At 39.8% G+C, this 26,612-nt stretch overlaps 4 protein-coding genes across 5 annotated transcripts; 3 read left to right on the top strand and 1 right to left on the bottom strand.

The window, feature by feature from the left end:
• Positions 1 to 10,971: 10,971 nt before the first annotated feature.
• Positions 10,972 to 14,111, top strand: LOC117636808 (uncharacterized TPR repeat-containing protein At1g05150-like). Its single transcript, XM_034371486.1, has one exon. It carries the CDS (start codon positions 11,434 to 11,436, stop codon positions 13,825 to 13,827), a length of 2,394 nt encoding a protein of 797 aa, XP_034227377.1. The 5' UTR covers positions 10,972 to 11,433; the 3' UTR covers positions 13,828 to 14,111.
• Positions 14,112 to 15,452: 1,341 nt separating this feature from the next.
• On the bottom strand, positions 15,453 to 18,273 carry LOC117616430 (protein LTV1 homolog). 2 transcript variants are annotated; one of them, XM_034345752.1, is made up of 5 exons: positions 17,737 to 18,273; positions 17,154 to 17,552; positions 16,393 to 17,004; positions 15,925 to 16,085; positions 15,453 to 15,830 (listed from the first exon to the last, which is right to left on the bottom strand). In XM_034345752.1, the coding sequence occupies exons 1-4, from the start codon at positions 18,190 to 18,192 to the stop codon at positions 15,954 to 15,956; spliced, it is 1,599 nt and encodes a 532-aa protein (XP_034201643.1). In that variant the 5' UTR covers positions 18,193 to 18,273; the 3' UTR covers positions 15,453 to 15,830; positions 15,925 to 15,953. The 2 variants fall into 2 exon arrangements, with proteins under 2 accessions (XP_034201643.1, XP_034201644.1); XM_034345753.1 differs by having other exon boundaries at positions 15,453 to 15,844; positions 17,737 to 18,235.
• A 224-nt stretch (positions 18,274 to 18,497) lies between these two features.
• On the top strand, positions 18,498 to 24,089 carry LOC117616127 (transmembrane and coiled-coil domain-containing protein 4-like). Its single transcript, XM_034345342.1, has 15 exons — positions 18,498 to 19,120; positions 19,261 to 19,345; positions 19,499 to 19,990; positions 20,176 to 20,341; positions 20,447 to 20,599; positions 20,901 to 20,995; positions 21,173 to 21,264; positions 21,561 to 21,631; positions 21,726 to 21,861; positions 22,498 to 22,557; positions 22,649 to 22,734; positions 22,826 to 22,902; positions 23,102 to 23,172; positions 23,320 to 23,377; positions 23,467 to 24,089. The coding sequence occupies exons 1-15, from the start codon at positions 18,783 to 18,785 to the stop codon at positions 23,608 to 23,610; spliced, it is 2,124 nt and encodes a 707-aa protein (XP_034201233.1). The 5' UTR covers positions 18,498 to 18,782; the 3' UTR covers positions 23,611 to 24,089.
• Positions 24,090 to 25,030: 941 nt separating this feature from the next.
• Positions 25,031 to 25,724, top strand: LOC117617965 (glycine-rich protein 2-like). The gene is made up of 2 exons (XM_034347608.1): positions 25,031 to 25,430; positions 25,494 to 25,724. The coding sequence occupies exons 1-2, from the start codon at positions 25,031 to 25,033 to the stop codon at positions 25,661 to 25,663; spliced, it is 570 nt and encodes a 189-aa protein (XP_034203499.1). The 3' UTR covers positions 25,664 to 25,724.
• The last annotated feature ends 888 nt before the right edge of the window (positions 25,725 to 26,612 follow it).

A 26,612-nucleotide genomic window follows, 5' to 3' on the forward strand; every position in this document is an offset into this window, starting at 1 on the left:
ATTTTGACCTTCAACTTGCTGCAATTAACGCCCCCGACAGATTAGAGCTTAGCTGTCACAGACTTTTTGTTGACTGTATATGTTACCGTTAGCCAAGTAAAAATAAAATAAATAAATAATCCTCATCTTTAGTAGACGGGGCTCTCCAGAAATCCCACGTTCAATTATGCTCCTTATCCAATTCGTAAAATAAGGAGGTCTCTAGAAGCTCTTAAATTTGAAGAGAGAGAAAGAACTCCTAATGGCTCCTTATAATTAAATGCTGCTTTATTTTATTGTTATTTTAAATATTTATTTAATACTAATAATTATTTTTTTTTTATATGAAGAGGGAACATTTAGGCCAAACCAAAAAAAGAAATAAATCATTTATGATTTTCTAAATTAAAGAGCATGGTTGGTAGGCCTCATCATTTGGCCTGCGGGCCGATGGGGGCCGGCCCGGCCCATTGGAAAAAAGTCTGGCCCTGCCTGTTATGTCACATCTCTGGATTGTCTCCGCCGTAGCACGATATTGTACGCTTTGGGCCCCCTCTCTGCCCTCACGGTTTTATTTCTGGGAGCTCACGAGCAACTTCCCAGTGGGTCACCCATCCTGGGATTGCTCTAGCCCCCAACTCGCTTAAATTCGGAGTTCCTACAACTCCGAAGCCAGTGAGCTCCCAAAAGGCCTCGTGCTAGATGGATGCGGGTGTGCACATATAAAGCACATCACCCCATCTCCGTTGGTTGATGTGGGATCTTACATGTTATGGGCTTTGAGATGGCCCGACCCGCCTTGGGTCTGGCTATGCTCATAGGCCCGGCCCGATTAAGACCAAGAAAGCCTGGCCCGGCCCGCCCACAAAAGCTCAGCCCGTTAGGCCCGCATACATATATAATTATGTATAAATAAGAATTTAGAATTATGATTATATCACTTAAATCACATATATAATTTGTTTCATTTCATTTACTTTTCTTTACTCATTCTTAGTTTATAATTGAATAATTAGCACATTAATTTGTGTCAATCATTAATACAACAATTATATATATAAATAAGATGAATAACATATCATATCACCAAATATAATCATATCACGAAACATAATCGTACCACCAAATATAATCATGTTTTTCTTGAACACATCACCAAAAATTTACATATTTATTTATACCATCCTTTAAAAAAAAAAATATCTTTTTGATACTTATTATTTTTTAAAATTATTTCTTAAAACGTATTATGGTCTAATTATGTAATAACCTCAAAAATAATACTTGGTTTTATTATTTTTGTGGAAAATCTTATTAAGTTGTGTGACTTTATTGGGTATTTTATGAATTTGGTTTGATGTGAAAATATTGGAATTAAGTGAGTTTAATCTCAAATTTAGACTAAAATGTCACATCCCGGGATCGGCTCCGCCGTAACACGATATTGTCCACTTTGGGCCCCCCTCTCTGCCCGCACGGTTTTGTTTCTGGGAACTCACGAGCAACTTCCCAGTAGGTCACCCATCCTGGGATTGCTCTAGCCCCCAACTCGCTTAACTTCGGAGTTCCTACGACTCCGAAGCCAGTGAGCTCCCAAAAGGCCATGTGCTAGATAGATGCGGGTGTGCACATATAAGGCACATCACCCCTTCTCCGTTGGTTGATGTGGGATCTTACATAAAATGCCCTTATGAGTAAGTTTATAATTTTTTTCGAATGAAGTAGGCCTGTTTCTGCCCGGCCCGGCCCGATAGGCTTTCTCAAGCTCGGCCTATGGGTCGGGCTTGGGCTTTGAATTTTTTAAAAAAACTCAGCTCGGCTCGGCCCGATATTTTCTCTCTCCTCTTTAAAGCCCGGCCCATTGACGAGCCCTAATGGTTGGAGTTGAAATTTTATAAGGAGCTCCTAAAATAGTTTTCTAGTGTTTTTAGCTAAATTTTAACTAAAAAATAAGGAGCACGATTGTGGATGCTCTATGGTCCCTAAACTTTGACCCGATTCGCATTTTGGTCCATCAATTTCCAAAATCGTTATTGTGGTCTTTTAACTTCACTTTCGTTAGGACAAATAGTCATGCCATCACTTTTGTTATATTTTATGTTAAATGCAGGGGCAAAATGATATTTTTGTATTATTTTTAATTTTCAGCATCTGAATATTCCTTTCACCCAAAAAATAAAATTAAAAACTAAAAACCTTCCCCCTATCTTCGTCATCGGATATTTAAAAGAGTATAGTTGCACGGCTCTTTAAATATATATTCAAATATATATTGAAGGATAGGAAATGACGATTTCAGGCTTGCAATTGAGGCCAACTAGTTATTGTCGACAGACCGTGTTGCAAAATCCCCAAATCTATTCGACCAAATATAAAATCCTTAGCCTTAACTCTTCAAAATGTCGTGCAATAACTGCCATGGCACCTATGTCAGATGAGTATCAAGAGGAAAAATGCACTACCATGTTCCCAATTTGTCCAAAAGTAGGTATATACTAGCTTATAAACTAGAAAATTTGTGCCTTTTATATCTTACTCGTTTAAAGGATCGTATCTTTTTATTTTTATTTTCCAAATATACAAGTTCCCCTTGATTTGGTTTGCTTCTTCTTCTTCTTGTTATTTTGGCCATGCTTTATGTGATATAAATTAAATAATTTATTAGAACCATGAAATTGAATAAAGATTACCCAGTAACACTCCTCACAACAATGACGGAGCCATGAAATTAAATAAAGAAAATTAAATTAAAAATGTTTGAATTGACTAAACCAATAAGTAGGTGTAACACCCCGACTCTAAACTAAATTCCTAAATTAAATTTCTCAAGTTAATTAATTTTCGAATTTACGGATTTACCCTTGGGGTAGGGGTATTTTGGTCATTTTATTACCCGGACAGATTTTGGGGCAGTGGCTGGTATTTTTGGATAGATCGTATTGATTTGAGTCCGTAGGCACGTAGTGGGCTCGATTCGGAGTTGTAACGAAGAAGTTACGATCAAAACATCGACAATGGCAAAATCGTAAACATTTCGAAGTTGTTTTTTTTAAAAACCAGATTTCTCTCTCTCTCTCTCTCTCTCTCTCTCTCCCTCTCTCTCCTGCGAAACCAGAAACCTCTTCCTCTTTTTTTTTTTTTTTCAGCTTGCGACGGCACAACTTTGCACCGTCGCCATCGCCACCACACGCCGCCGCTTGGGGCAGCACCGGTTCAGTTGGAACCACCACATTCCCTACTTTCCATTCCACCCCACCACCGCCTCGATCCGCCGCCGTGCACGCTAGAAACAGCCACGAAAGGTAGCGGTTTGGACAGATTTTTGCAAAACTTTCGGCCTCTCGTTCTCTCTCTTTTCTCCACCAAATTGGACGAGTAAGGTATGGTTTTCTACCTATTTTCCATTCTCTAGCTGATGGTTGGGTAGGATTTCGTTAATTTTGAGCGTAGATTAACTGAATTTCAACTTAGGTTTTGGCCGGTTTTGGGTTTCCGATTCCGGCCACTTCCGGTCAGTTTTTGGGGTAAGCCCAAGAACAAAAGTGACTCCAAATAGGGTTTTGTACCTAGGGTAGGAGTCTTGAACCGAGGTGTTGAGTTTTTCCGACGAAGGGTTATCGCTTTGGACACCCACGCGCTGCCAGCGCGTGTGGTGGCGCGTGGGCACTGTAGCAAAAGTACATTATTGTCCCAATGCAATCTCCTGGTTGTCATGAGTGCGTAGGATTTTACGGATCTCAATTCGGACATCGTATGACTATCGAACGGATTTTCGCATATTGTGCGTTATCCGGGTTCGATAGGTTCGGACCGTTGGATCGACTCCATTCCAATGTATGTTACTCTAGACTTTCCTAGGAACGAGTAGGATTTCACGGATCATGAATCGGAGCCCCGGATGTTCCGATTCAATAATTTAAAGTTTGAAGATTTTTCGATAACCGTTCGATCGTGAGCAATCTAACCTTTCTTTTTGGACCAAACTTACGGGACTTGTGTCTTAAACATTGTGGAACTCTGAGGAACTTCCAGATTGTTCCGTTCCTCGTACACTCGCTAGAAACCCGGGAAATTAGGATTTTAATTCAAGTTCTCGTTCGAAACCCTTTATATTAATCCCGTATTTGTATTCTGAAATAGGTACTCCGACCACGCATTCGCAGCAGGCGGGACCCTCTCAGGGTCAGGCAGTGTGGGACTACTTGTGAGTGGACTCTGTTTTCAAATCTTATGCATGGTTTTATGGATGAAAGATTTATGCTTAACGTTTTTAATGATTTATTGAATATATTATATTCGTGGATTGAATTTGATGTTTGTTTAGCGCTTTGGCATAGTTGGATTTTGAAAGTATATTTTATAAGGATTTTGGGAAATTTTATGCATGATGTTTTAAATGGTATTTTGGATATATTATTTATTCAATTGTTGAAAGTGATATTTTTATGAGGCTTTAGAAATATATTTTGGGTTTTGACATATTTGAGTATCTTGAGTATGTACATATGGATTTTGAGAATTTATATATATGTTTGGCTATGTGTGGGGTACTTGGGTTGTTGAGATGAGATTTTGGAAAGTGATGAGTATAGAATGTCAGTTTGGAGTGCTATAAGCACTACCCTATGTACCTCCCCTGATTTGGAACTTGGATACGGATACTTGAGATACTCGGGGCATCCTTGACGGGATGTTGCTGTAGACCCTTGATTGGGTAGTCTGCGCGCGTAGGACTGGTCACAGACATACAAGTTTTGAGGGTATCGACTGTACGTGCTGGCTGAGAGTTAGTCCCCCGGTTGGACGGCTCGTTCCCTAGTTACATGGTGAATTGAGGACTCTTCATGGGGACTCTGCCATGATGACTAGTCAAACAATCCCCCGGTTGGATTGTTTCCCCGGTACAACTAGGTGTTGGTCATATTTATATTATTATTATATACGTATATATATCCCTTATATAAATTTACATATGTATATAACTATTCATTTATTCTTATTTTTCGGTGAGGATACTTCCTTGCCGGTCATGCCATTGGGTACGCTTTCGAGAATTTGGTTTGGGACTTATAATATTTAATTGGTGGGTTGTTTAGTGTTCTGTTTGGATTTCGGACTTGGCATTCCGGCATTGGTTTGGTTTTGACCTATATAAATATTTATTTGATTTTGATGATTTGAGATGCTTTCGGATTTTCTTGCTTGGTTTATTAAACAGTGGGGTTATATTATGTTGGTTTGCACTGAACTGAACTTTATTTTTGTCCACTCACATTTTTCTGTTTTGCGCCCCCAGCCAGTAGTCAACTGAGCTCCGCAGCTAGGCCGGATCGTGTGCTCACGAGCCTTGAGCCATCGTAGGATTCCTTCATCCTGTTTCTCTTGAACTTTGTTTTTGTTGTATTTAATTTCCGTAGGTATGCTCTGTTATCGCCCTTGCTAGGGTTGATCTTTGAGGCCTTTTTGGTAGAAAGTCTCGATTCTTAGTAAGTGGGCCCGGCATCAGGAAGATGTCGGTAACAAGACGGGATTCGCTCCGATTTTCGGGAATTCCGGGGCGGGTCTTGTCAGTAGGGGTGGACACGGTCCGGTTCTCACCTCAAATCGAAACTGGAACTGGTACTATTTGTTTGGTTCGGTTTAAGCAAATTTTCTTTAAAACTGGTCGGTTTTGTTCTTACCGGTTTCCAAGGGCGAAACTATGAATTTTTCAATGGGTGGGCTAGCTAAAGTTATTAGCTTAAAATCTAATGATTTATATATATATATATATATATATATATATATATATACTTTGGTACTTACAATTTCTATAGTCTTTTTAGAAATAAAAGTAAACATTAAATCATATAAACTACTCTAGTTCATAGCTCCATAGACTAATTTTCAATAAGTTTTAACATAAAACAAATAGGGTTTAACACGATAGTGGATTGAACATCTAAGGCTTTTTACCTAGATTGACCTTAAGCTCCTTTATGCATTTATATCATACATGAAAAATTATTTTATGTAAAAATATTGACTAATTATGAAAAATGGTTTTGCGGAATAATCATTTTCTCAAAATAATTTTTTGCGGCTTTTATTCCTCACACGTCAAATAAGAAAACTTGATTTTATGGGATTTTAGTATGAAGTATATATTGATTTAATGAGCCATCATTTTTAGCCTAAATCGTATTTTGCACTAAAACCAAATTTTCATATTTTGATTTGGTGGGAATTTGATTTTCTAGTATTTTGATTTGAATCCAAATGGAGAGTACTTCCTTATTTACATTGTAAACTTAAGTAAATGACGTAATATAAAATTAAATGAAAGTAAAATAACAAAGACATTTACTTTGGAAATGAAAATAAGGTAATTTGGTAATCTGTACACCTAGTGTAACAACCCGACTCTAAACTAAATTCATAAATTAAATTTCTCAAGTTAATTAATTGTCGAATTTGCGGATTTAACCTTGGGGTAGGGGTATTTTGGTCATTTTATTACCCGGACAGAGTTTGGGGCAGTGGCTGGTATTTTTGGGTAGATCATTTTGAGTTGAGTCCGTAGACACGTAGTGGGCTTGATTCGGAGTTGTAACGAAGAAGTTACGATCAAAACATCGACAATGGCAAAACCGTAAATATTTCGAAGTTGTTTTTTTTTAAACCAGATACCATATTTATCTCTCTCTCTCTCTCTCTCTCTCCTGTGAACCAGAAAACCCCCCCCCATTTTTCATTTTTGGCTTGCGACGGCTCAACTTCCCACCATCGCCACCGCCACCACACGCCACCACTTGGGGCGGCACCGGTTCCGTTGGAACCACCACACTTCCTACTTTCCATTCCACCCCACCACCACCTCGATCCGCCGTCGTGGTCGCCGGAAACAGCCACGAAACGTAGCAGTTTTGACTTTCGGCCTCTCGTTCTCTCTCATTTCTCCACCAAATTTGACGAGTAAGGTATGGTTTTCTACCTATTTTCCATGCTCTAGCTGATGGTTGGGTAGGATTTCGTTAATTTTGAGCATAGGTCAGCTGAATTTCAACTTAGGTTTCGGCCGATTTTGGGTTTCCGATTCCGGCCACTTCCGGTCAGTTTTTGGGGTAGGCCCAAGAACAAAAGTGACTCCAAATAGGGTGTTGTACCTAGGGTAGGAGTCTTGAGCCGAGGTGTTGAGTTTTTCTGGCGAAGGGTTATCGCTTTGGACACCCACGCGCTGCCAGCGCGTGTGGCGGCGCGTGGGCACTGTAGCAAACGTGAATTTTTGTCCCAATGCGATCTCCTGGTTGTCACGAGTGCGTAGGATTTTACGGATCTCAATTCGGACATCGTATGACTATTGAACGGATTTCCGCATTTTGTGCGTTATCCGGGTTCGATAGGTTCGGACCGTTGGATCGACTCCATTCCAATTTATGTTACTCTAGACTTTCCTAGGAACGAGTAGGATTTCACTGATCATGAATCGGAGCCCCGGATGTTCCGATTCAATAATTTATAGTTTGAAGATTTTTCGATAACCGTTTGATCGTGAGCGATCTAACCGTCCTTTTTGGACCAAACTTACGGGACTTGTGTCTTAAACCTTGTGGAACTCTTAGGAACTTCCAGTTTGTTCCGTTCCTCGTACACTCGCTAGAAACCCAGGAAATTAGGATTTTAATTCCAGTTCTCGTTCGAAACACTTTGTATTAATCCCGTATTTGTATTCTGAAATTGGTACTCCGACCACGCATTCGCAGCAGGCGGGACCCTCTCAGGGTCAGGCAGTGTGGGACTATTTGTGAGTGGACTTTGTTTTCAACTTATAAGCATGGTTTTATAATGAGAATTTTATGCATATGATTTAAATAGTCATTGAAATGCATGTTATATTTAATAGTTAAATTCTTTATTTTCATAAAGTATTGGTAATATATTTGGGTTTTGACATATTTGAGTATCTTGAGTATGTATATGGATTTTGAGAATTTATATATATGTTTGGCTATGTGTGGGGTACTTGGGTTGTTGAGATGAGATTTTGGAAAGGGATGAGTATAGAATGTCAGTTTGGAGTGCTATAAGCACTACCCTATGTACCTCCCCGGATTTGGAACTTGGATACGGAGACTTGAGATACTTGGAATTGTCGGAACCCGGGGCATCCTTGACGGGATGTTGCTGTAGACCCTTGATTGGGTAGTCTGCGCGCGTAGGACTGGTCACAGACGTACAAGTTTTGAGGGTATCGACTGTACGTGCTGGCTGAGACTTAGTCCCCCGGTTGGACGGCTCGTTCCTTAGTTACATGGTGAATTGAGGACTCTTCATGGGGACTCTGCCATGGTGACTAGTCAAACAATCCCCCGGTTGGATTGTTTTCCCGGTACAACTAGGTGTTGGTCACATTTATATTATTATTATTATATACGTATATATATCCCTTATATTATATTTACATATGTATATAACTATTCATTAATTCTTGTTTTTCGGTGAGGATACTTCCTTACCGGTCGTGCCAATGGGTACGCTTTCGAGAGTTTGGTTTGGGACTTATAATATTTAATTGGTGGGTTTGTTTAGTGTTCTGTTGGATTTCGGACTTGGCATCTGGCTTTGGTTTGGTTTTGACCTATATAAATATTTATTTGATTTTGATGATTTGGGATGCATTCGGATTTTCTTGCTTGGTTTATTAAACAGTGGGGTTATATTATGTTGGTTTGCACTGAACTAAACTTTATTTTTGTCCACTCACATTTTTCTGTTTTGCTCCCCCAGCCAGTAGTTGACTGAGCTCCGCAGTTGAGCCGGATCGTGTGCTCACGAGCCTTGAGCCATCGTAGGATTCCTTCATCCTGTTTTCCTTGAACCTTGTTTTTATTGTATTTAAATTCCTTAGATATGCTCTGTTATCGCCCTTGCTAGGGTTTGATCTTTGAGGCCGGAGGCCTTTGTTGTAAACTGTTTATTTGCTTTAAAGCATGCTTCTGGTTGGGTACCTTAAACTGTGTTTTTGAGCAGGTTGAATTTTTGGGGAAATGCTTAATTTACAGGGAAGACTCTGCCAAAAATTTTGGTAGAAAGTCTCGATTCTTAGTAAGTGGGCCTGGCATCGGGGAGATGTTGGTAACGAGACGGGATTCGCTCCGGTTTTCGGGAATTCCGGGGCGGGTCCTGTCACCTAGAGTGCACCACAACCAGCTGAGTAGGGGCAATTTAAAGCACTTACAATGATTTTTTTGGTGAGAGGAGATGTAGCTGCACCTCCTTATATCTTATATATAAATATATAGGTTTTATATATTTTTTTCTTTGAAAAACCACACTGGCTACATCCCACTATAGCTCTTAGTGTGGTTCCGCCCCTGCCAATTCCAATTTTGAACCGAATTACTAATTTTTATAATTTTTTTAAAATAAAAATGATAATAAAAAAGTTATTTTAATTATCAAATGATCTAATTCATACAATGAGAATTTTTATGAAGAAGAACTTGGAAAATTATTAATTATAAAATTTAAAATATAGCATTGGATTTTAAAATTTTGTAATAAAATAAAATAAAAAAATACAACCGGTTTTGTTTGGTGCAGTGTAAAATCAGAATTGGAACTAGTTGGAATCGATTCGGTTCGATTTCGGTCCAGGTTGTTGACTTTTTTGGTCAACTAATTTTTTTTTCTCCAATTCGGTTCGGTGTTCCGGTTTTCCAGTCCCGATGCCCACCCCAATAGATAAGTGAATTTTTAGATGACCTCTGGGCCTTAAATAAGGGCCCACTATAGAATTAATGCGAATATAACAATATTCTTACCGATCGTAACTCAAATATTGTATTTTCTTAAACGACATTATGAGAATTCGAGTTTGATCATTTCTTGACAGGAATATGGCACAAGGAGTATCACATATAATAGACAAATTAAGTTAGTCATTAGTGTTAAACATAAATAATTCAAACTTGGTATGAAAAAGTCGTTTAATTACTACTATATAAATAAAGATCCACTAATGGGGTTTAAACCATTGGAAAATGGTCTTAACTTACAGACTAGTAGTTTCAGGTTCAAACCATCATGACACTTTAGTAATGTGTATAAAAATCATACATCTCTCTTATAGTTTATATTATCGTTTGTATTTAAATAATATATTTTTATTTTTTAAAAAGAAATTGTATAAATCATTGTATCATAGGTTCAAATTTTGTAGTTTTGCCTTTGTTATTTATAATAAGGGGTGTTTTAGAAGAAAACTACATAGCATCCTAATAATATAGGGAGAATTAAGATATTATGAGAACTACAATTACATCAATAGATAATATAAGGAGTTAATCTATATGCCACAAAATTGATTTTTCTAAAATCATGAAGAAAAAAAATATCAAGCAAGGCTCAAAAATCATCAAACAAACGCTCAAAGTTGCATCATGTAATAATTTATAGTTTTGTTAGTATTATGATCAAATGTGTTTTCTTAAGTAATGCATAATTGATTGGGTTGGCTTAGAATAAGAAATCTTAAACTTTTTAATTAAAAAATAAATTATAGCTTTAATTCAAAATATATGGTCACTAATAAATTAACAATGGATTAGTACCATCGTATAACTAAAAAGATGGCAGTCTAGAACTTGAATAATATTCAACACATGTACAAAGTGACACGAAGCAAACTCAAAAATAGAACACCACCAACACGATCGGCTAAGTTTACAAATGGCCACCTCTAGGGCACACTGATCAATCGCCTAGCCAGCTGGACAACAATCTTTCTTCTTTATGTAAAGCTGGCGTTTTTCGTCCGAAAAAAAAAAAAAAAAGAGAAGCTGGCGTTACCTAAGCCCAAGTGCCAACAAAATACAAATATATATACTTTTAACAAAAAAGAAATTGGAAAAATAGCCTCACTAGGGCACCACCACCCATCATTATCATTCATCATTCATTCATGAGAAGCAAGCAAGGAGTGAGAACCAGTTAATAAAAAATAAAAATAAAACAAGAGAGAGAAAGAGAGAAAACAATGGTCGCCTCGTCTCTCTCTCTCTCTCTCTCTCTCTCTCTCTCTCCTATTTTCTCTTTTTCCTGGTTTCACTTTTGGGTTATCCAGCCAGATGGCTCAGATCCAATGAAAACCAACAGGAAAACAGTTGGTACCACCACCCAACCCAAATGAAAATGAAAATGAAATGAGAACGATAAGAAGCCCCCTCATCTCATTAATCACATAACATCATTTATAGTCTCATTAAGGATTCCAACCCCAGATTAATTAATTTTTTTAGCTGAGCCCCCTCCCTTCTACCTTCTCTTTTTGGTCCCTCACTCACTTTCCATTTATACCAATTACCTTTCCATTCATTTACACCTGTATCACTCATCATCTTCTTCTTCTTCTTCTTCTTCTTTTCAAACCCTACAAAATTAAAAGCTGAAATTAAAATTTGGGACAAGGGTATAATGACAACGAGAGGGAGCAGATCAGAGAAGGTCAAGAGGATTTTCCACCAATTCGATGAAAACCATGACGGAGGTCTCAACAGAGACGAAATGGCCGCGCTCGTTGTGGCGGTAAACCCTAGGGTCAAGTTCAGCGACGAGCAGATCAATGCCATTCTCGACGAGGTCTTCCGGACCTACGGTGACTTCATCGACGGTGAGAAGGGCCTCACCTATGAGGGCCTCTTGCGGACCTACGACGACGGTGCCGGTGACGTGGACCGTGACTTCGACGCGCTCGGTTTGGAGCTCACCTTGGACGAGACCAAAGCTTCCATGGCCTCCGAGGCCTCGTCGTCCTCGATAGTCGACGAACGCCTCGTTGAGTCGCAAAAGAAGCAGAGAACGGCGGCCTGGGCGGTGTCACCCAACCACGGGATCGTGTTCGACGACACGTGGAAGATTGTCGACGATTTAGAGATTTTGGTGAAGAGGTTGAAGGCGAAGCAAGCCAAAGATGGGAAATTGAAAGCCGACAATATCGACGCTTTTTCCGATGCCGGGTGGTCTAGAGAATTGGGACCTTCTTCAGAGATTTCGGATAAAAGGGTATTTTGGGAAGAGTCTGGGCACGAGTATGCTGCGTTTGTTAAAGAATTGGGGGTGTTAAGGAGCCGAGCCGATGGAGCAAGGTCACGTGAGCAGGCCTTCGATGGTCACATGGCGATTGGGAGGGTTCTGTATGAGCACCAGCTGTTCAAAGAGGCGTTGGTGAGTTTCAAGAGGGCTTGTGAATTGCAACCAGTGGATGTGAGGCCACATTTCAGAGCTGGGAACTGCTTGTATGTTCTTGGCAGATACAAAGAGGCTAAAGATGAGTTTTTGTTGGCGCTCGAGGCGGCGGAGGCCGGTGGGAACCAGTGGGCTTATTTGCTTCCACAGATTTATGTGAATCTCGGGATTGCGCTTGAAGGTGAAGGTATGGTTTTAAGTGCTTGTGAGTATTATAGAGAAGCTGCAATTCTTTGTCCAACTCATTTTAGAGCTTTGAAACTTTTGGGTAGTGCTCTTTTTGGGGTTGGGGAATATAGAGCGGCTGTCAAGGCCTTGGAGGAAGCCATTTTTATGAAACCGGACTATGCCGATGCGCATTGTGATTTGGGTTCGGCTTTGCATGCCATGGGTGACGATGATAAGGCAATTGTGATCTTTCAGAAAGCCATTGATTTGAAACCTGGTCATGTAGATGCTTTGTACAATTTGGGTGGGCTTTATATGGATGCTGGCAGATTTCCGAGAGCTTCTGAGATGTATACTAGGGTTTTAGCTGTGTGGCCCAACCATTGGCGTGCTCAGCTTAACAAGGCTGTGTCCTTGTTAGGAGCTCGGGAAACTGAGGAAGCTAAGAAGGCTTTGAAGGAAGCATTGAAAATGACCAACAGGGTTGAATTACATGATGCCATTGCACATTTGAAGCAGCTGCAGAAGAAGAAGGTGAAGGGGAATGGGGGTGCCAATGGGGAGGGTTCGTTTGTCGTTGTGGAACCTACAAAATTTAGGACAGTTGGCGAGAGGACTACATTGAGGCAAGACTTGGCCAATGCACTTGAGATTAGGGCCTTTCAGAGGATTACCAGGTTGAGTCGTTGTGATGTGGAGTTGCTTAAGAAGGAAATGAATGATGGCGATGTACCTGTTTCGTATTCTGGTACTGGTGTTCCTCAGAGATCCATACGCAAGCCTAACTTGGAAGAAATTCTCCGCAGGTTACTTGATTTCCTAAAACCAGAGACTTTTCAAGGAGCTGTTAAAGCCATAAACGAGAGGATACTCTCCGTCTTTGATGATACGGGCTCAGGCAGAGTGGACTTGGGCATGTTTTTTGCTGTTCTGGCTCCTATTTGCAGTGGCCCGCCAGAAAAGCGCAAACGAGTTGCATTTGATGCGCTCTTGTGGCGTCCTGTGAACGAAGGTGGTGGTGCTCAGATAAGAAAAGTCGATGCCACAAGATATATCAAACTGTTGAGAGCCATATATGTTCCTTCCCATGGGGTTAGTGAGATGCTGGAACTCCATGGAGAAGATCTTTCCATGATGTCTTTCACAGAGTTTCTTGTCATGTTTGATGACACAGATTGGGGTTTTGGTATCATGTCCACGTTGTTGAAGCTTGAAACTGGGGACAGGAACCGTCACGGCAACCGTATCTGCTCGGTCTGCCGCTATCCGATTATTGGGTCCCGTTTTAAGGAGATAAAATCTCATTTCAGTTTGTGTAATCAATGCTACAGCGAGGGAAAGGTGCCTCCTGCCCATAAGCAGGAAGAGTACAAATTCAGAGAATATGGAAGTGAGGCTGAAGCCATGAAAGACAAGTGCAAGTGCTTCACATTGCAATCCCATAGTGACCCATAGCTATAGACTTTATTTTTGTGTATTCTGTATAATTCCTTCTTCATAATCGTAGTTGTTCAGTGTGAAATATATAGATCATGAATGTGTTCTGTGGGCATTATGCCCTTGTATAATACATTGTTCCCACCGGTGTTTCTGATGTCTCTCTGCCATATCATCTGTATAACGTTGCTTCTCTTTTCCAACACTCAGATGTTGTATGGTTTCACTGTCCTCTCCTCTGTATAGAAGGAGAGGGTTGGGAGGCTCTTTAATTGCATGATGATCGATATTTGTTCTTGGTACTTTTAGTTCTGTTGGAGGTGGCATTTTGTTGAATGATGCTTTTTCTTTTTTCTTTTTCTTTTTACATGTTGCCGCCCTGTTTATGATTGTTAACTAATAATATTGATGGAAAATACAGAAACTTTTTTACCTGTCGGACTAAAAGGATTGATTATTATATATTGAAACAACAATAAATATGCTGATCATTACTTTGTTCATCTTTATCCATCGTTTCTGTAGGTTTAACCAACAAGTGAGGTCAACTCCACGAGCCGTGATCTTGGGGACAAATCTCTTAAAAAAAATTCGGTCTGAGAAGACTGGACCTTGTACCAATCAACTTTTCTTTAAATTCACTTAAAAGTCTTGTTGCCATTGATGACGGAATGAAAGGTACATCACATATTTCAAATATGCGGGCAAAAGGGCAATGATGACTTCGAAGACAAATTCCAGAGAAAATCCTGTGCAATATACATTGCATACACATATGGTCTTTAGTAAAGAAAGGAAATCTATGTAGGAGGCCAACTTGTTAGGCTTTCCGTTCTGTTTCAAGCACCACATGCATGCAAGAAGCATGGTAAGTCATCTATCGGGTGTGACAAATAAAGAACCAATTTTGTTTAAACACCACCATACTTCAGATATATTAGGATTTGTTGCTGACGGTTGCCAAATGCATCTTTGAGTTTGAGGGTTAGAAATTCAAAAACCATAACCTGCACTGCAGCATAGAGTTTTTAGGGGTTGGATTTGCAGCTAGCTTAAAATCACATGGGAACAGTAGCAGGAACAGGAAGCTCAGCAAAGCACATGTTATGCATGATTATCATGTCCGTTATGATGATTATGCCCATAAGAGCAACCGCGGCACCTTCACCGTCGGCCCCATCACCATCATTTGTTGCTTTCCAACAACTGAAAGAGCAGGTGCAGCAGCAGGGAGCGGACAAACACCACCATGAGGCACGGACGTCGAAAATATTTCTTCAAGACTACGGCATTTGGAATCCAACACCTTATTATGGTAGGGGCGACATGGCTCCTATTCCCCACTGATAATTATATTCTCTGCACTTACAAAGTTTCTTCTATCATTAAGTTTTGTCCAGAACACAAATAAACAAAGTCGTTTCACACTTTATTGTTTATTCGTTGCAAAGTATGATTAATAAAAAAAATTTCTTTTGTTCCTACGCCACTATGTCGTACTAAATCATGAACGCATAATTGATGACACATTGGTATTCACCTTTTGAATTGAAAGAAATTATTGATATTTCTGTTAATCAAGTCAACCTATCATCCGTAGAGCAAGAAAATAAAACTAAATTGTAGGGGGAAAGGAGCAAAAATAACCTGACAAACAAATACATTACACATATGCTTTGTAGTAAATTATAGAAACAAAGTATTATTATCCATGCTTTGTAGCAAATCTTCACCTTGTGCTACATTACACATTTGACTGTAAAGAACTCGATGCATGTCCTCCTATCTACCATTACCGACCAAAAACATCAGAACCCAACCTTTCCGAGCACAAAATTTTCTCAATCACAACTTATATTCTACGCTGCTAAAACTCGAGGCAGTCAGGATGGAGCATACATCGCCTCACTTAACATCGTTGGTCGCAGATTACGGCATGTGTTAGTACTAGTTTGTGCTGCAAAAAGTGCAGGCTCAAGCGATGCCACTGTCTTGACTATTAATCTGGTACTCTGTCTTACCTATAAGAAAATAACTAACCAAACTAATTAATATAAAGCATACTTCTAGAAACAGCCTGATTTAAAGCAATAATAGTGATGCAATTCCAATTACCTAGAGATACAACTTCATGATCAACACAATCACATAAGATGAATAGAAGAAGGGCCAGATATAGCAGCAACTCTCTGAGCATGCTGTGCTTCACCCTTGTAAAGTTCCTTTATTTCTTTCTTGGTACGGCGTGCTACACGCCTTTCCTCCTTGACAGCAGCCTGCACGCACAAAACTTCAAATCATCATCAAAGAACCCACAGAACTTACCAACAAAACAACATAGGAAAAGAAAAAAAACAAGGCACATTTTCTCAAATTTATCAAATATCAAAACCAGTAGCTTTGAGTTATGCGGATGCAAAGTCATTTACTTCCAGTTTTGCCTTAAAATGGCAGTTTCTGGATTTTAACTATCATAAGGTGTCATGTAAATCTTTCATTAGTTATAAAAGATTGGTAATCTACGCTGGATCAAATGGCATCCTCAAGATAAGCAAAAAGAATAGCAGACTAACGCATGTATACCTTTCGCTCTTTCTTCTCCTCCTTTGACTCCATACCATGTTGCTTCCTTTTCTGCTGCTCAGTTTTCAAGGCACCCATATCTTTCACCTTCTCTGTAGCAGGTTTTTTACTATGAGGCAAGAAGTCCACAGGCAGCCTCTCTTTCCCTCGAAGGGTTATCACATGATTGGCAGAACCCAAGGCTCCAGAAACGGTTTCAGAAAGCTTCTTCCTTCTAGCTACTCCTGGAGCTTCGATTTTCCCAGGGTGGTTATCAAGATTTGAATATGTAGAAACAATGGTCTCACAGTCCCACACTTCTGATTCATCACTAGATTCCTCCACAATGACCAAGTCTGCATCTTTATCTTCATTCTCATATTTCTCAGCATACTCGGCACAGCGCCGAATAACCTCACTAGCAGAGTCCACTAGCTCTTTCGTTTTTACTGTCTCATTATCACGCAGCAAATCTGCAGGGGCCTTATAACCGCCATCCAGTTCTAAGTCATCCCTCGCATGGCCATTCAGGGTGGCATGTTTGAGCTTCTCTGCAAGGGTCTCATCTTCTTCAGCTACATAGCCATAATCATCATCATTGTCGTCATCACTGGCATATTCCTGACTCACAAGCTGTTTTTATATATTAATAAATATAACAATAACAAAAGGTAAGAGATAACAGAGATACAAAAGAAGAATTGAAGAAACAAAATTACATCATGAGACTAAAACTATAAAGTTTACAGAGCATAACTAAATATAGCTAGAAAATAACTCACTAAATCAAATTGCTCGTCCAAGAGGCGATGAACTCGTGGCTTTTCAGCCACAGAGTTATCCTTTGCTCCCTCAACGTTATTTGTTCCAACTCCGTTTGTTTCATTTCTCACATTTTTGTTCTCAGATTGCTCAACAATATTTTGCCCATTATCTACACACACATCCTCCTCCTCCTCCTCCTTTTCTGCGGGAAGGTTAGCCTGAACAACGAAATCTTCTTCCAAGTCCTCAATATCAGAACCAAACCGTGAAAGATCACTATCATCAAGCAATGCAGATACTTCTGGATCAGCCGCTTTCTGAAGCCTTACATTAACCGTCTTAGAAGCCACACTGTAAATCACCTTCTCATTCGGAGCCTCATTTTCAGAAATGCGCACTCTTGAAGCATCATATGCCTGAAACCCACAACACACTCTTTCTAAGTATTAAAAATTAATAATAATCCACCACTTGACTTGGTATAGCTGAAAAACGAAACAGACATAAAATTTCTATTTTTTTTCTCATTCTCTTTCATTTTCCTTTTCCTTAACTTTCTCACAAGCTAAACAGAACATAAGCAATCGATACGTCACCAACCTTTACATCATGAGGAAGCTGATCGAGCTTAGCTTTGGAATTGTGATAAACTGTAGAAGTACTCCTAATCTCCCTCATATGTAGCAAGTAGTTGTAACCGTCGTCAGGAAACCCTAGCTCCAGAATCTCCCTCCTAACGAGGTCCGGCAATGGCTGAGGTGCTGATGGCGCCGCCGAGTACCCGGAAACTTGACCATAGTCCTGCCCACCGCCGTCATCCTCAGGTGCATCAGCGAATATCGAATTGGGATCGTCGTCGTATCCGCCGGCACCGGAGGCGTCGTGAGGATTATCTTCAGGGAATAAGGCATCAACGGCGTAGCTGCTGTTGTCAACTCGGATAAAGACTCGGTCGCTGCCGGGTGAGTAATCGTAGTTGGGATCGGACGAGTCCCGGGCGAGTAATTGGAAGGTCGCCGACTTTTTCTTGTCGATGAATTTCTTCTTTCTGCCCATTTTGTTTCTTCACCGAAGATGTGCAGTGCCCTGTGACTGAAACTGGTGTGATAAAACCCTATCGATGTTTCTGTTCTGTATAAACCCTCAACGGCCTTGGGTCGTACACAAATGGCCCAAATTCCAAATCACCATTTCCTTGGGCCTAATTTTGAACCGGCCCAAAGGCACAATGAAAAAACAGCCCCAGACAAAATTACTCATTAATGCCACGTGTCGGTAGCAGGAGTCTCAATCTCCCGGGTGTCCCGCGGAAAAAAAAGACCGTTACAGCAAATTCGGTGTCTCGTTGGAGTGTTGAAAAGGTCAGAGGATTTAGGCTCTCAGTCTTCCCCCCTTCCCTGAGACCATCAGAGAGAGAGCACAGACAGCAGATTGTTAATATTTTGTTATTAATGTTAAATGTCAGTAGTTAATTAGTTGTTAAGAGGAATAGGCGGGAGAATTAGTTAATGGGATTGTAGGATAATCTTTCGCCACACTGTCTATAAAGAAAGAAGGGGTTCTTGTTGCCTGTGTGGAATGGATAATCTTTCTTTGTGTAATTTCAACACAATTTATTAAATTCTATGCTATTATTACTATACTGAATGAGCATATATCGGTCGGTTAAATTGAAACCCTCGTCTTGGTCTGCAAATTTGAATCTTGTGCGTTTCCGATGCTCTGCGAGTTTGAAAGTAAAACCGTCAGCAAATATGGAAGCACCGATTCTCACGCCGACGCATAAATACGCAGCGGGAGCTCTGTTCGCGCTGGCGCTTCACCAGTCTCAGATACACCAAGCTCGGCCATCAACTCCTCCTTTACCTTCTCTTGAAAAAGAGACCATCAGCGAAGGTGCGAGCATCGGCAAGACCGTCTCGGTTTCGGACAATTCCGACCTTTGGATCCACGAGAATTCTGGTTTGATTTATCCCGTTTTCCGGTACTTTTTCAATTAAATTACTCAGACTCATCCTTTTGTTTTAATCAATCGTGCATTTTCCTCGGCAGCTAGCTCTGTTTTGTTTGATTGAATTAGGGCCAGTGGCGTTGGGCTTCATGATTTTCTTGGTTGAATTTCAGGTTTTTAGGAGTGGATGAACAATCCTGGAAGGGGATAAAGGAAACTGCAGGATCTTCCTCACAAGTTAGGCATCATGTAGGAGCGGTGTGTTTTCTTCCTCTTATGAAATTCAGACACATCATTTTTCTGGGTTGATTTTATTTACTTTTTGGCTCACATTTTTTATTTTATTTTTCTCTTTCCCTGCACCCTTTTGTGTGTTCCTCTGTTTTATTAATTTTGTTTGTGTTATTTCAGTTGATGACCTTATTATCAGAGGGAACTACTGATGGGCCTTCTTCGGAAAAAACGGACAAGGAATGCGCTTTGACAAAAACCGTTGATGCCATGGCTCTTAGTGAGGAAGAGTCTTCTGTTCATTCAGCAGAAAACCCTGTGGATTCTGAATATGAAGCTAAATGCCGCGAAAGATATGAAGTTCCTGAGACGAAACCGGTGTCTGAGGTTTCTGCAAAGCCTTATGAGATTATAAAGAGGACAAGTTCTCAGTCATCCACTGAAGAAAAAGTACCAGATGTATCTGAACCCCTTGAGGAACCTGTGGAAGAGGGAAACCTGATCAGTTACGAGAGGAAAGTAACTGTTCTTTTTGCACTTCTTTCAGCCTGTGTGGCAGATAATACTGAAGATGGTAATAAATGTTCCAAAGTGCGGAAGGGTTATGATGCTCGACACCGTGTGGCATTGCGGCTGCTGGCAGCGTGGCTTGGGGTTGAGTGGCTAAAAATGGTCTGTATATTGATTTTTTTTTTTTTACAAGCTTCCTTTTGTATATGAGTTGTGCCTTACATATCTGCCTTTTGATGAATATCTATCTACCCTCTATGCTTCAAAATAAATAATCAAACTGATAAATAAGTAAAAAGAAAATAAAAAACATGTAGAGCCATCTATGAGGAACTTCTATTCTGCAGGAAGTTATGGAGGTGATGGTTGCTTGTTCTTATATGGCTTCAATAAAAGAAGTTACTAATGAAGACAAAACAAAAACTTCAGAAATCTCATGGGAGGAAATGAAGCGGGGAGGTATGATTGGTGCAGCTGCTTTAACTGGAGGAACCTTGATGGCTATCACTGGAGGTATCAGATCTGTCAACTTCAAAAGAGCAGATGTCTCTCCTGTGATGCAATTTTATGATAAAACTAGTAGTGTTTAATTTGTTGTTGACTTTCATTTTACCACAGGCCTAGCTGCTCCTGCAATTGCGCAGGGATTGGGTGCTCTAGCTCCTGCATTAGGTGGTATTATCCCTGCAATTGGAGCAAGTGGCTTCGCTGCTGCAGCAACTGCCACAGGGTCTGTTACTGGCTCTCTTGCTGTTGCTGCATCATTTGGAGGTGCAAAAGTGGTTTTTTTCCCTCTAATATTCTGTGTTTAGTTAGACTGGGGACATCATTTCCTAATGAAATAATTGGAAGCAAAACCTTTTCTTGGCTAATAACTAAGAAAGATGAACATGAATACTGGAAAAGGCATGAGGATGTATTGAATTTTGTGCTAAAATCCAAGTTTTAAAGCAAGTGGTTGTTTTCAAAGCACATTAAAAAAAACCACCATTGTATAGATTCTATCTTTCAAATTTAAAGAGAAAAAAGAGTATGGAGTGATACTCAGCTACTTGTTCTTCGGGAATCTCAGCTGCTGGAGCTGGACTTACGGGGAACAAAATGGCTAGAAGGACTGGCAGCATTGAAGAATTTGAGTTCAGAACAATTGGAAATTATGATCAAGGAGTGAGCTCATTTAGACAAATTATTAATCCATACTTTCCATTTGTTTAGGGGGGGCAGAAGGGCAGTGGGATTTCTATTAGCATGATGATGTAGTGAGAGATTGAGAATTTATGCTGAGAAGGACCTTTCTCGGTATGAATGAAAATGCTTACCATTTACAGCAAACCTCCTTTTCAGCGGCTAGCAGTGGGAATTTTGGTTTCTGGACTTGTTTTTGAGGATGAAGATTTTATAAGGCCTTGGGAAGGTCAAAATGAAAACTTGGAAAGGTAAAAAAATTCAAATTTTATTTCCAGTAGTACAATAAAAAATTGATTTCAAATATATATCCACAATACAAAAACACTGCAATTAAAGACTGCCTTACATCATGTACTTCCATAACCTTATGAACTGTCACTTCTTGTGATCGACTATTGGCATATTTATGACCAAGATTATTGCAATCTTCCTTCCATTGATTTGTGATTCTTCACTTGAAAGTTTCTTTCTTTTAAAAGCCTTAGATAGGATCTGAACTATGATGACTGGCTAAGTAATTGATATCAATGTAGTGAATCTATAGGTATGCCCTCTGGTGGGAGTCTAAGAATTTGATTGCATTGAGCACTGCAATCCAAGACTGGCTTACTTCAAGTACTTCCTGAACCTTATAAGTATTGCCACCTATTGTGACTAACTATTTGCATATCTATGATTTCATGACCAACACTATTTCAAACTGTCACAGGAATTGCCTTAGAGTTGATGAAAGAAGGTGCCATGATGACTGTATTAAACACCCTTCTAGCAGCATTTGCTATGCCGGCAACATTGGTTACAGCATCTGATCTTATAGATAGCAAATGGGCAGTTGCAGTGGACAGGTAATCTTTCATTTGTTTGGACAGGACTTTATGTGGATGGATGATGGTTTCGAGTTTCCATTTCACATGTCATTCTTGTATTAAGAGGTGCAGTTTCCAAACATGAGAAGCATAGTGGCTGATTTCTAATGTTTGTTTCAGATAAAGGATGTATGCCACCATCTCACTTGGCATCATTTTATTTGGTTTGGTCTGCAGTAGATTTGATTTTTAGGCTATCTGCTCAGTCAGCTACCCGATTAGTCTTTGCTAGCATGGTTATTTCAAATAGTTACCCCATAAAAACTCTGCAGAGGAGAGCAACAAATCCATTCAAGATTTCATTTTCATTAACCTGCCAACAGTCAACTATGTCATGCATAGTTCATCAGTACATGCAATACAACAAATTGCATCCTGATATACTGAATGAAGTTAATCGTTTAAAGTGCCAAATTCTTCCTGGCGCTTTCCTCCCCTTATTCTTTTGCTTAGCAAAAGTCTTCCTTGTAGTAATGTTTGATTTGTGAGAGTTTTCGTCTCATAACTTGCTCTTGAGGTGGCACTTATTTCATGTACATGAAACTGCTATTTTGAGTGTTCATTACTTGCAGTGGGAAATATGTGAACTTTTAGCATCCCCATTTTCTTGGCCAGATCAGACAAAGCTGGGAAGATGCTTGCTGAAGTGTTGTTGAAGGGACTGCAAGGAAACAGGTAGAAGAATCTCACATTATAAAAGACATTTTCCCATCTTGCCCTGAAACTCATTTGTATCATTCCCCTAAATCCTCTATGTATGGTCCAGGCCTGTGACGCTCATAGGGTTCTCGCTGGGGGCCAGAGTAGTTTTCAAATGTCTCCAATGCTTGGCTGAAACAGAAGGGGATAATGGTAATCATCACAATGAGTTCATCCTATTGTGGATAAGTTGAGTGGCAGTGTAATTAAAAATAAATTGAATTTGGCTTCTTCATTTCTGCAGCTGGTCTTGTAGAAAGGGTTGTTCTGCTTGGAGCACCAATTTCAATTGAAGAAGAAAACTGGACGGATGCTAGAAAGGTAGTTGAACTTAATATATATATATAATAATTACTGGTTTACTAAATTCCTATGCAAGTTGTGCTGCTGCAGTAGTATCATTCTTACAATACCACTAGACCTATTTCCTGTTACCTGTTTTTATTTTTTCCGCAATTATGATTGTTATCCTATGCAAATTCTTGCTACTGTTCTTACAAGAACTTACTCTGGCTCGCAGATGGTGGCCGGTAGATTTGTGAATGCTTATTCTATAAGCGACTGGACACTGGGAATTGCCTTTCGTGCGAGGTACAGGCCATATTTCCTTTGTTTAGTTTTAGCATTATGTATTTTTGAGGGTGGTATATGACTATAAATCAGATTAATCAGATTGCTACTGATCTTAAAAAGCATGAATATAATTTTGATTGGACTGAGGGTGTTTCCCTCGTACAGCTTACTTTCTCAAGGTTTAGGTGGAATTCAACCTGTTGATGTTCCTGGGATTGAGAATGTAAGTTCCCTAATTAAATTCCCAATCTCTTTTTATATTTGCATTGTGTTAAAGTTGAAACTGATTATTTTCCGAATTGGCATTTTCAGGTTGATGTGACGCAACTTGTTGAAGGCCATTCTTCTTATCTTTGGAAGACAAAACAGATCTTGGAGCAGCTTGAACTTGACTCTTACTACCCTGTTTTCAGAACAACACTCAAACCCCAGGAAGATAATAGTTGTGTAAATTAGTAGTGTTTCTCATTATTTCAGAGTTTCTCAAACTAAGAAGCGTAACAAGTGCAAAAAGAGAAAGACAAGCTGAAGCTACTTGAGTTGAGATTATATTTATTATTAGAATTAATTAATTTAATGACATTGATTTCCATAACGAACGACAGTTGAGTTAGATAGATGCCAAATTAGTTGAAGGAACAGGACTCTTGGACACGAAGCCTCCTTTCCACCAACTCCTCAGACATGATTACATTTTACCATCAATCAATTCGTTGGTTTTATGTGTTCGCCTCAGTGCTCGAGCCCTCCTCCTCAGTAGTGGCCCAGCGAGCAGTCGGTTCCTTCCTCAGTTTAATTATAGAAAAAAGGGTTCAATTATAGCAAGCAAGGCCTAAATTGTTTCTTGAACCTTTGTTCATCTTTTGTCTTCCAGACGGCACACTCTATCCAAAGTGTTTGTGCACTATTATTATTAAAGCATTTTTGGTCTTTTTTTTTTGGAGCTTAGTGGGACCAAAATCTGAGTCTTTCATTTGTACTCTTTAATTATGATTGAAATTAGTTAAGATGGAGGAATTGGAATGGAAGCATGATGATGGCAATAAGTTGTCCTCCTATACTATATACATATATGCATCTCAAATATATTGCCAATGCCATAGTATATTTACCACAAATGTGATGTGACCCCACCATAACTTTACGCTTGCTTGCTAGTGTTACATAGGTTGTCCAAAATTCCAGGCTTAAAGGGCAAGCAAAAGACAATAAGTATACTACTCCCGCGCATGGGCAGGGGAGAGCAGTATTATTTGGTATTAGAGATTTTGATAAGTCAGGGCAACTTAATTAAGTTTTAACTAATACCGAATAAAATTGTATTGTTGGCCTGGTATCATTGCACATTGCTTGACTTGTATGACAAATGAGTACCAATTTAAGCTCAACTCAAACCCAAAGCGATCGACTCAAGAACTAAACAGCTGGTTTGGCCCTAAAGAATATCTCTATAGCCAATACGGCACGCTCCTTCTGCCGGCCGTATATAGGTGGCCGCCTTGGAGCATGCATGATGTGCAGATGGGGCAGACTATTGCAAGCAATATTAAGCTAATATTGTCCAGGCTGTGGCTGTGTCCGTGGTTGCCAAATTGAAAAATATATAGAGTGGTAGGTGGTGGGGACAGAAGTGCGACGTAAGGCATGTCCACTTTCTGTTGCTACCTCTCCTCTTCAAGTTCAAATTAAGAGAGTGGGGGCAACCTCTAGTTGTCAATAGCACGACTCATATACATATATATGGATACACATTCGCATGAGCAGTAACATATACAAGTACGAATTACCGTGCATCGTAGTTGTAGCGACCGTACGTTCTAAACACATGGATACAGTAATACTAGTGAGAAGTTTATGGGTCATCTTGTTTATTTCGATGGCCATTGTTGATTTGAAAGCTGATAATAATACTACTACGTCTCAAGGCAATGCTACTTCTTCTTCATTAGCTGTCGCTGAAATTCCTTCCGGGGGAAATGGACAAGTAAGAAACGAGACTGCTCCTTCTTACACTAATCAAGTTGTTATCAACAACAAAAACAAGCATCAAGGAAGAGGAGGAAGCGGTGGCAGCGGAGGTGGTGGAGGCGGAGGTGGAGGAGGCTACTCATGGGGATGGGGAGGAGGTGGTGGCGGTGGTGGAGGTGGAAGAGGAAGAGGAAGAGGAGGAGGAGGTGGTGGTGGTGGTGGTGGCGGAGGTGGCGGGTGGGGGTGGGGAGGAGGAGGAGGAGGGGCTGGTTGGTGGAAATGGGGTTGTGGTGGTGGTAAAGGAAGAGGTGGAAGAAGTGGATCAAGAAACCATCATCGTTATCATCGTGATCATGATCATGTGTACAGAGGGAAGAGGAAGTTTGATGAGGCTGATTATGCGGTGGGGGAGTTTGCACAGTGCATGCGCAAAGGCCGGTGTAAAGGCATGAGATTAGATTGCCCTCTTCACTGCGGAGGGCCTTGCTACTATGACTGCCAATATATGTGCAAGGCTCACTGCAAACGACGTCGTTCCTGATTCACTCTTGTTAACGTCTACTACGGCGCCCCTATCCATTTGTTTCGGACAGTCACATTAATCCTCCACGATTAAGAGAGACTTGCAAGCAACTAGCATTAGTGCTCTATCTCTCTCTCTCTCTCTCTAACTTTCCTTGTCTTTTTTTCCTTACTGTTTTTCTAGTTTGTTTTTTTTTCCTTTCGTTCAACCTTGTTTTTTGTTGTTGTCCAATGTCTGCTGTATTTGCATGCATGCTGTAACGACTTCAGTTAATTTGAGGGAAATTTTCATTCAATTTATTGCATTCTTTTATGTCAAGTTAACATACTACCACATTTAATTATTTTTTCACTCCCCTTTTGTCCACTTCCAGTTCCTTTTATTTTATTTTTATTATTAAAAATTTAGGAAAAGGAGAGGCTACCCCATCCCATTACAGAGGGAGTCTTAACCCCTTTTTTGTTTTTACATATTATTCACCAAAAAGAATTGTTGGCAAAAAAAAAGTGAGAAAATCAGCTCCCTTTTATTTTTTAAAACGTTTTTACTAATAACATATAGATTGGGCAAATAATAAGTGGGAAAATCAGCTCCTAAATTAAATTGATGCATATAGATACAGTATGATATGAAGTAATAAATAAAAGCACAATTATTATTGCGTTAAGGTTTTTGGGGCAACCAAAAGTTAGAATGGGCCAATGCCAAAGTTGAACTTCTTACTTACTGATGTAGGGCCCAATGGGCCCAAAAGGAGCGTTATGGTATGAGGAAAGATAATTTTATTTTCCAAATATTTGTTATAATGAAAAATATAGGGGAAAAAAAAAAAAAAAGTTTCAGTTCAGATTGGAAAAGTTATTACAGGCTAAGGTACTTTAAAAAAGACGGATTTATCATAAGTGACACAAAATATAGAAAAGAAATGAAGTGAACAGAAGTTGGAGGTAACGTTTAATTCAAGTTT

This window comes from Prunus dulcis, chromosome 1 (genome assembly GCF_902201215.1).
Source record: "Prunus dulcis chromosome 1, ALMONDv2, whole genome shotgun sequence".
NCBI lineage: Eukaryota > Viridiplantae > Streptophyta > Magnoliopsida > Rosales > Rosaceae > Prunus > Prunus dulcis.

Coding starts and splice junctions, on each gene's coding strand:
- LOC117617965 (XM_034347608.1), top strand. CDS start 25,031: ATGGCCATTGTTGATTTGAAAGCTGATAATAATACTACTACGTCTCAA. Junction 25,431..25,493: donor TGGTGGTGGTAAAGGAAGAG/GTGGAAGAAGTG, acceptor ATGTGTACAGAG/GGAAGAGGAAGTTTGATGAG.
- LOC117636808 (XM_034371486.1), top strand. CDS start 11,434: ATGACAACGAGAGGGAGCAGATCAGAGAAGGTCAAGAGGATTTTCCAC.
- LOC117616430 (XM_034345752.1), bottom strand. CDS start 18,192: ATGGGCAGAAAGAAGAAATTCATCGACAAGAAAAAGTCGGCGACCTTC. Junction 17,005..17,153: donor TGGACGAGCAATTTGATTTA/GTGAGTTATTTT, acceptor ATATAAAAACAG/CTTGTGAGTCAGGAATATGC. Junction 16,086..16,392: donor AGGAGAAGAAAGAGCGAAAG/GTATACATGCGT, acceptor TTGTGCGTGCAG/GCTGCTGTCAAGGAGGAAAG.
- LOC117616127 (XM_034345342.1), top strand. CDS start 18,783: ATGAGCATATATCGGTCGGTTAAATTGAAACCCTCGTCTTGGTCTGCA. Junction 21,265..21,560: donor CAAAATGAAAACTTGGAAAG/GTAAAAAAATTC, acceptor GTGAATCTATAG/GTATGCCCTCTGGTGGGAGT. Junction 21,862..22,497: donor TGGGCAGTTGCAGTGGACAG/GTAATCTTTCAT, acceptor TTTCTTGGCCAG/ATCAGACAAAGCTGGGAAGA.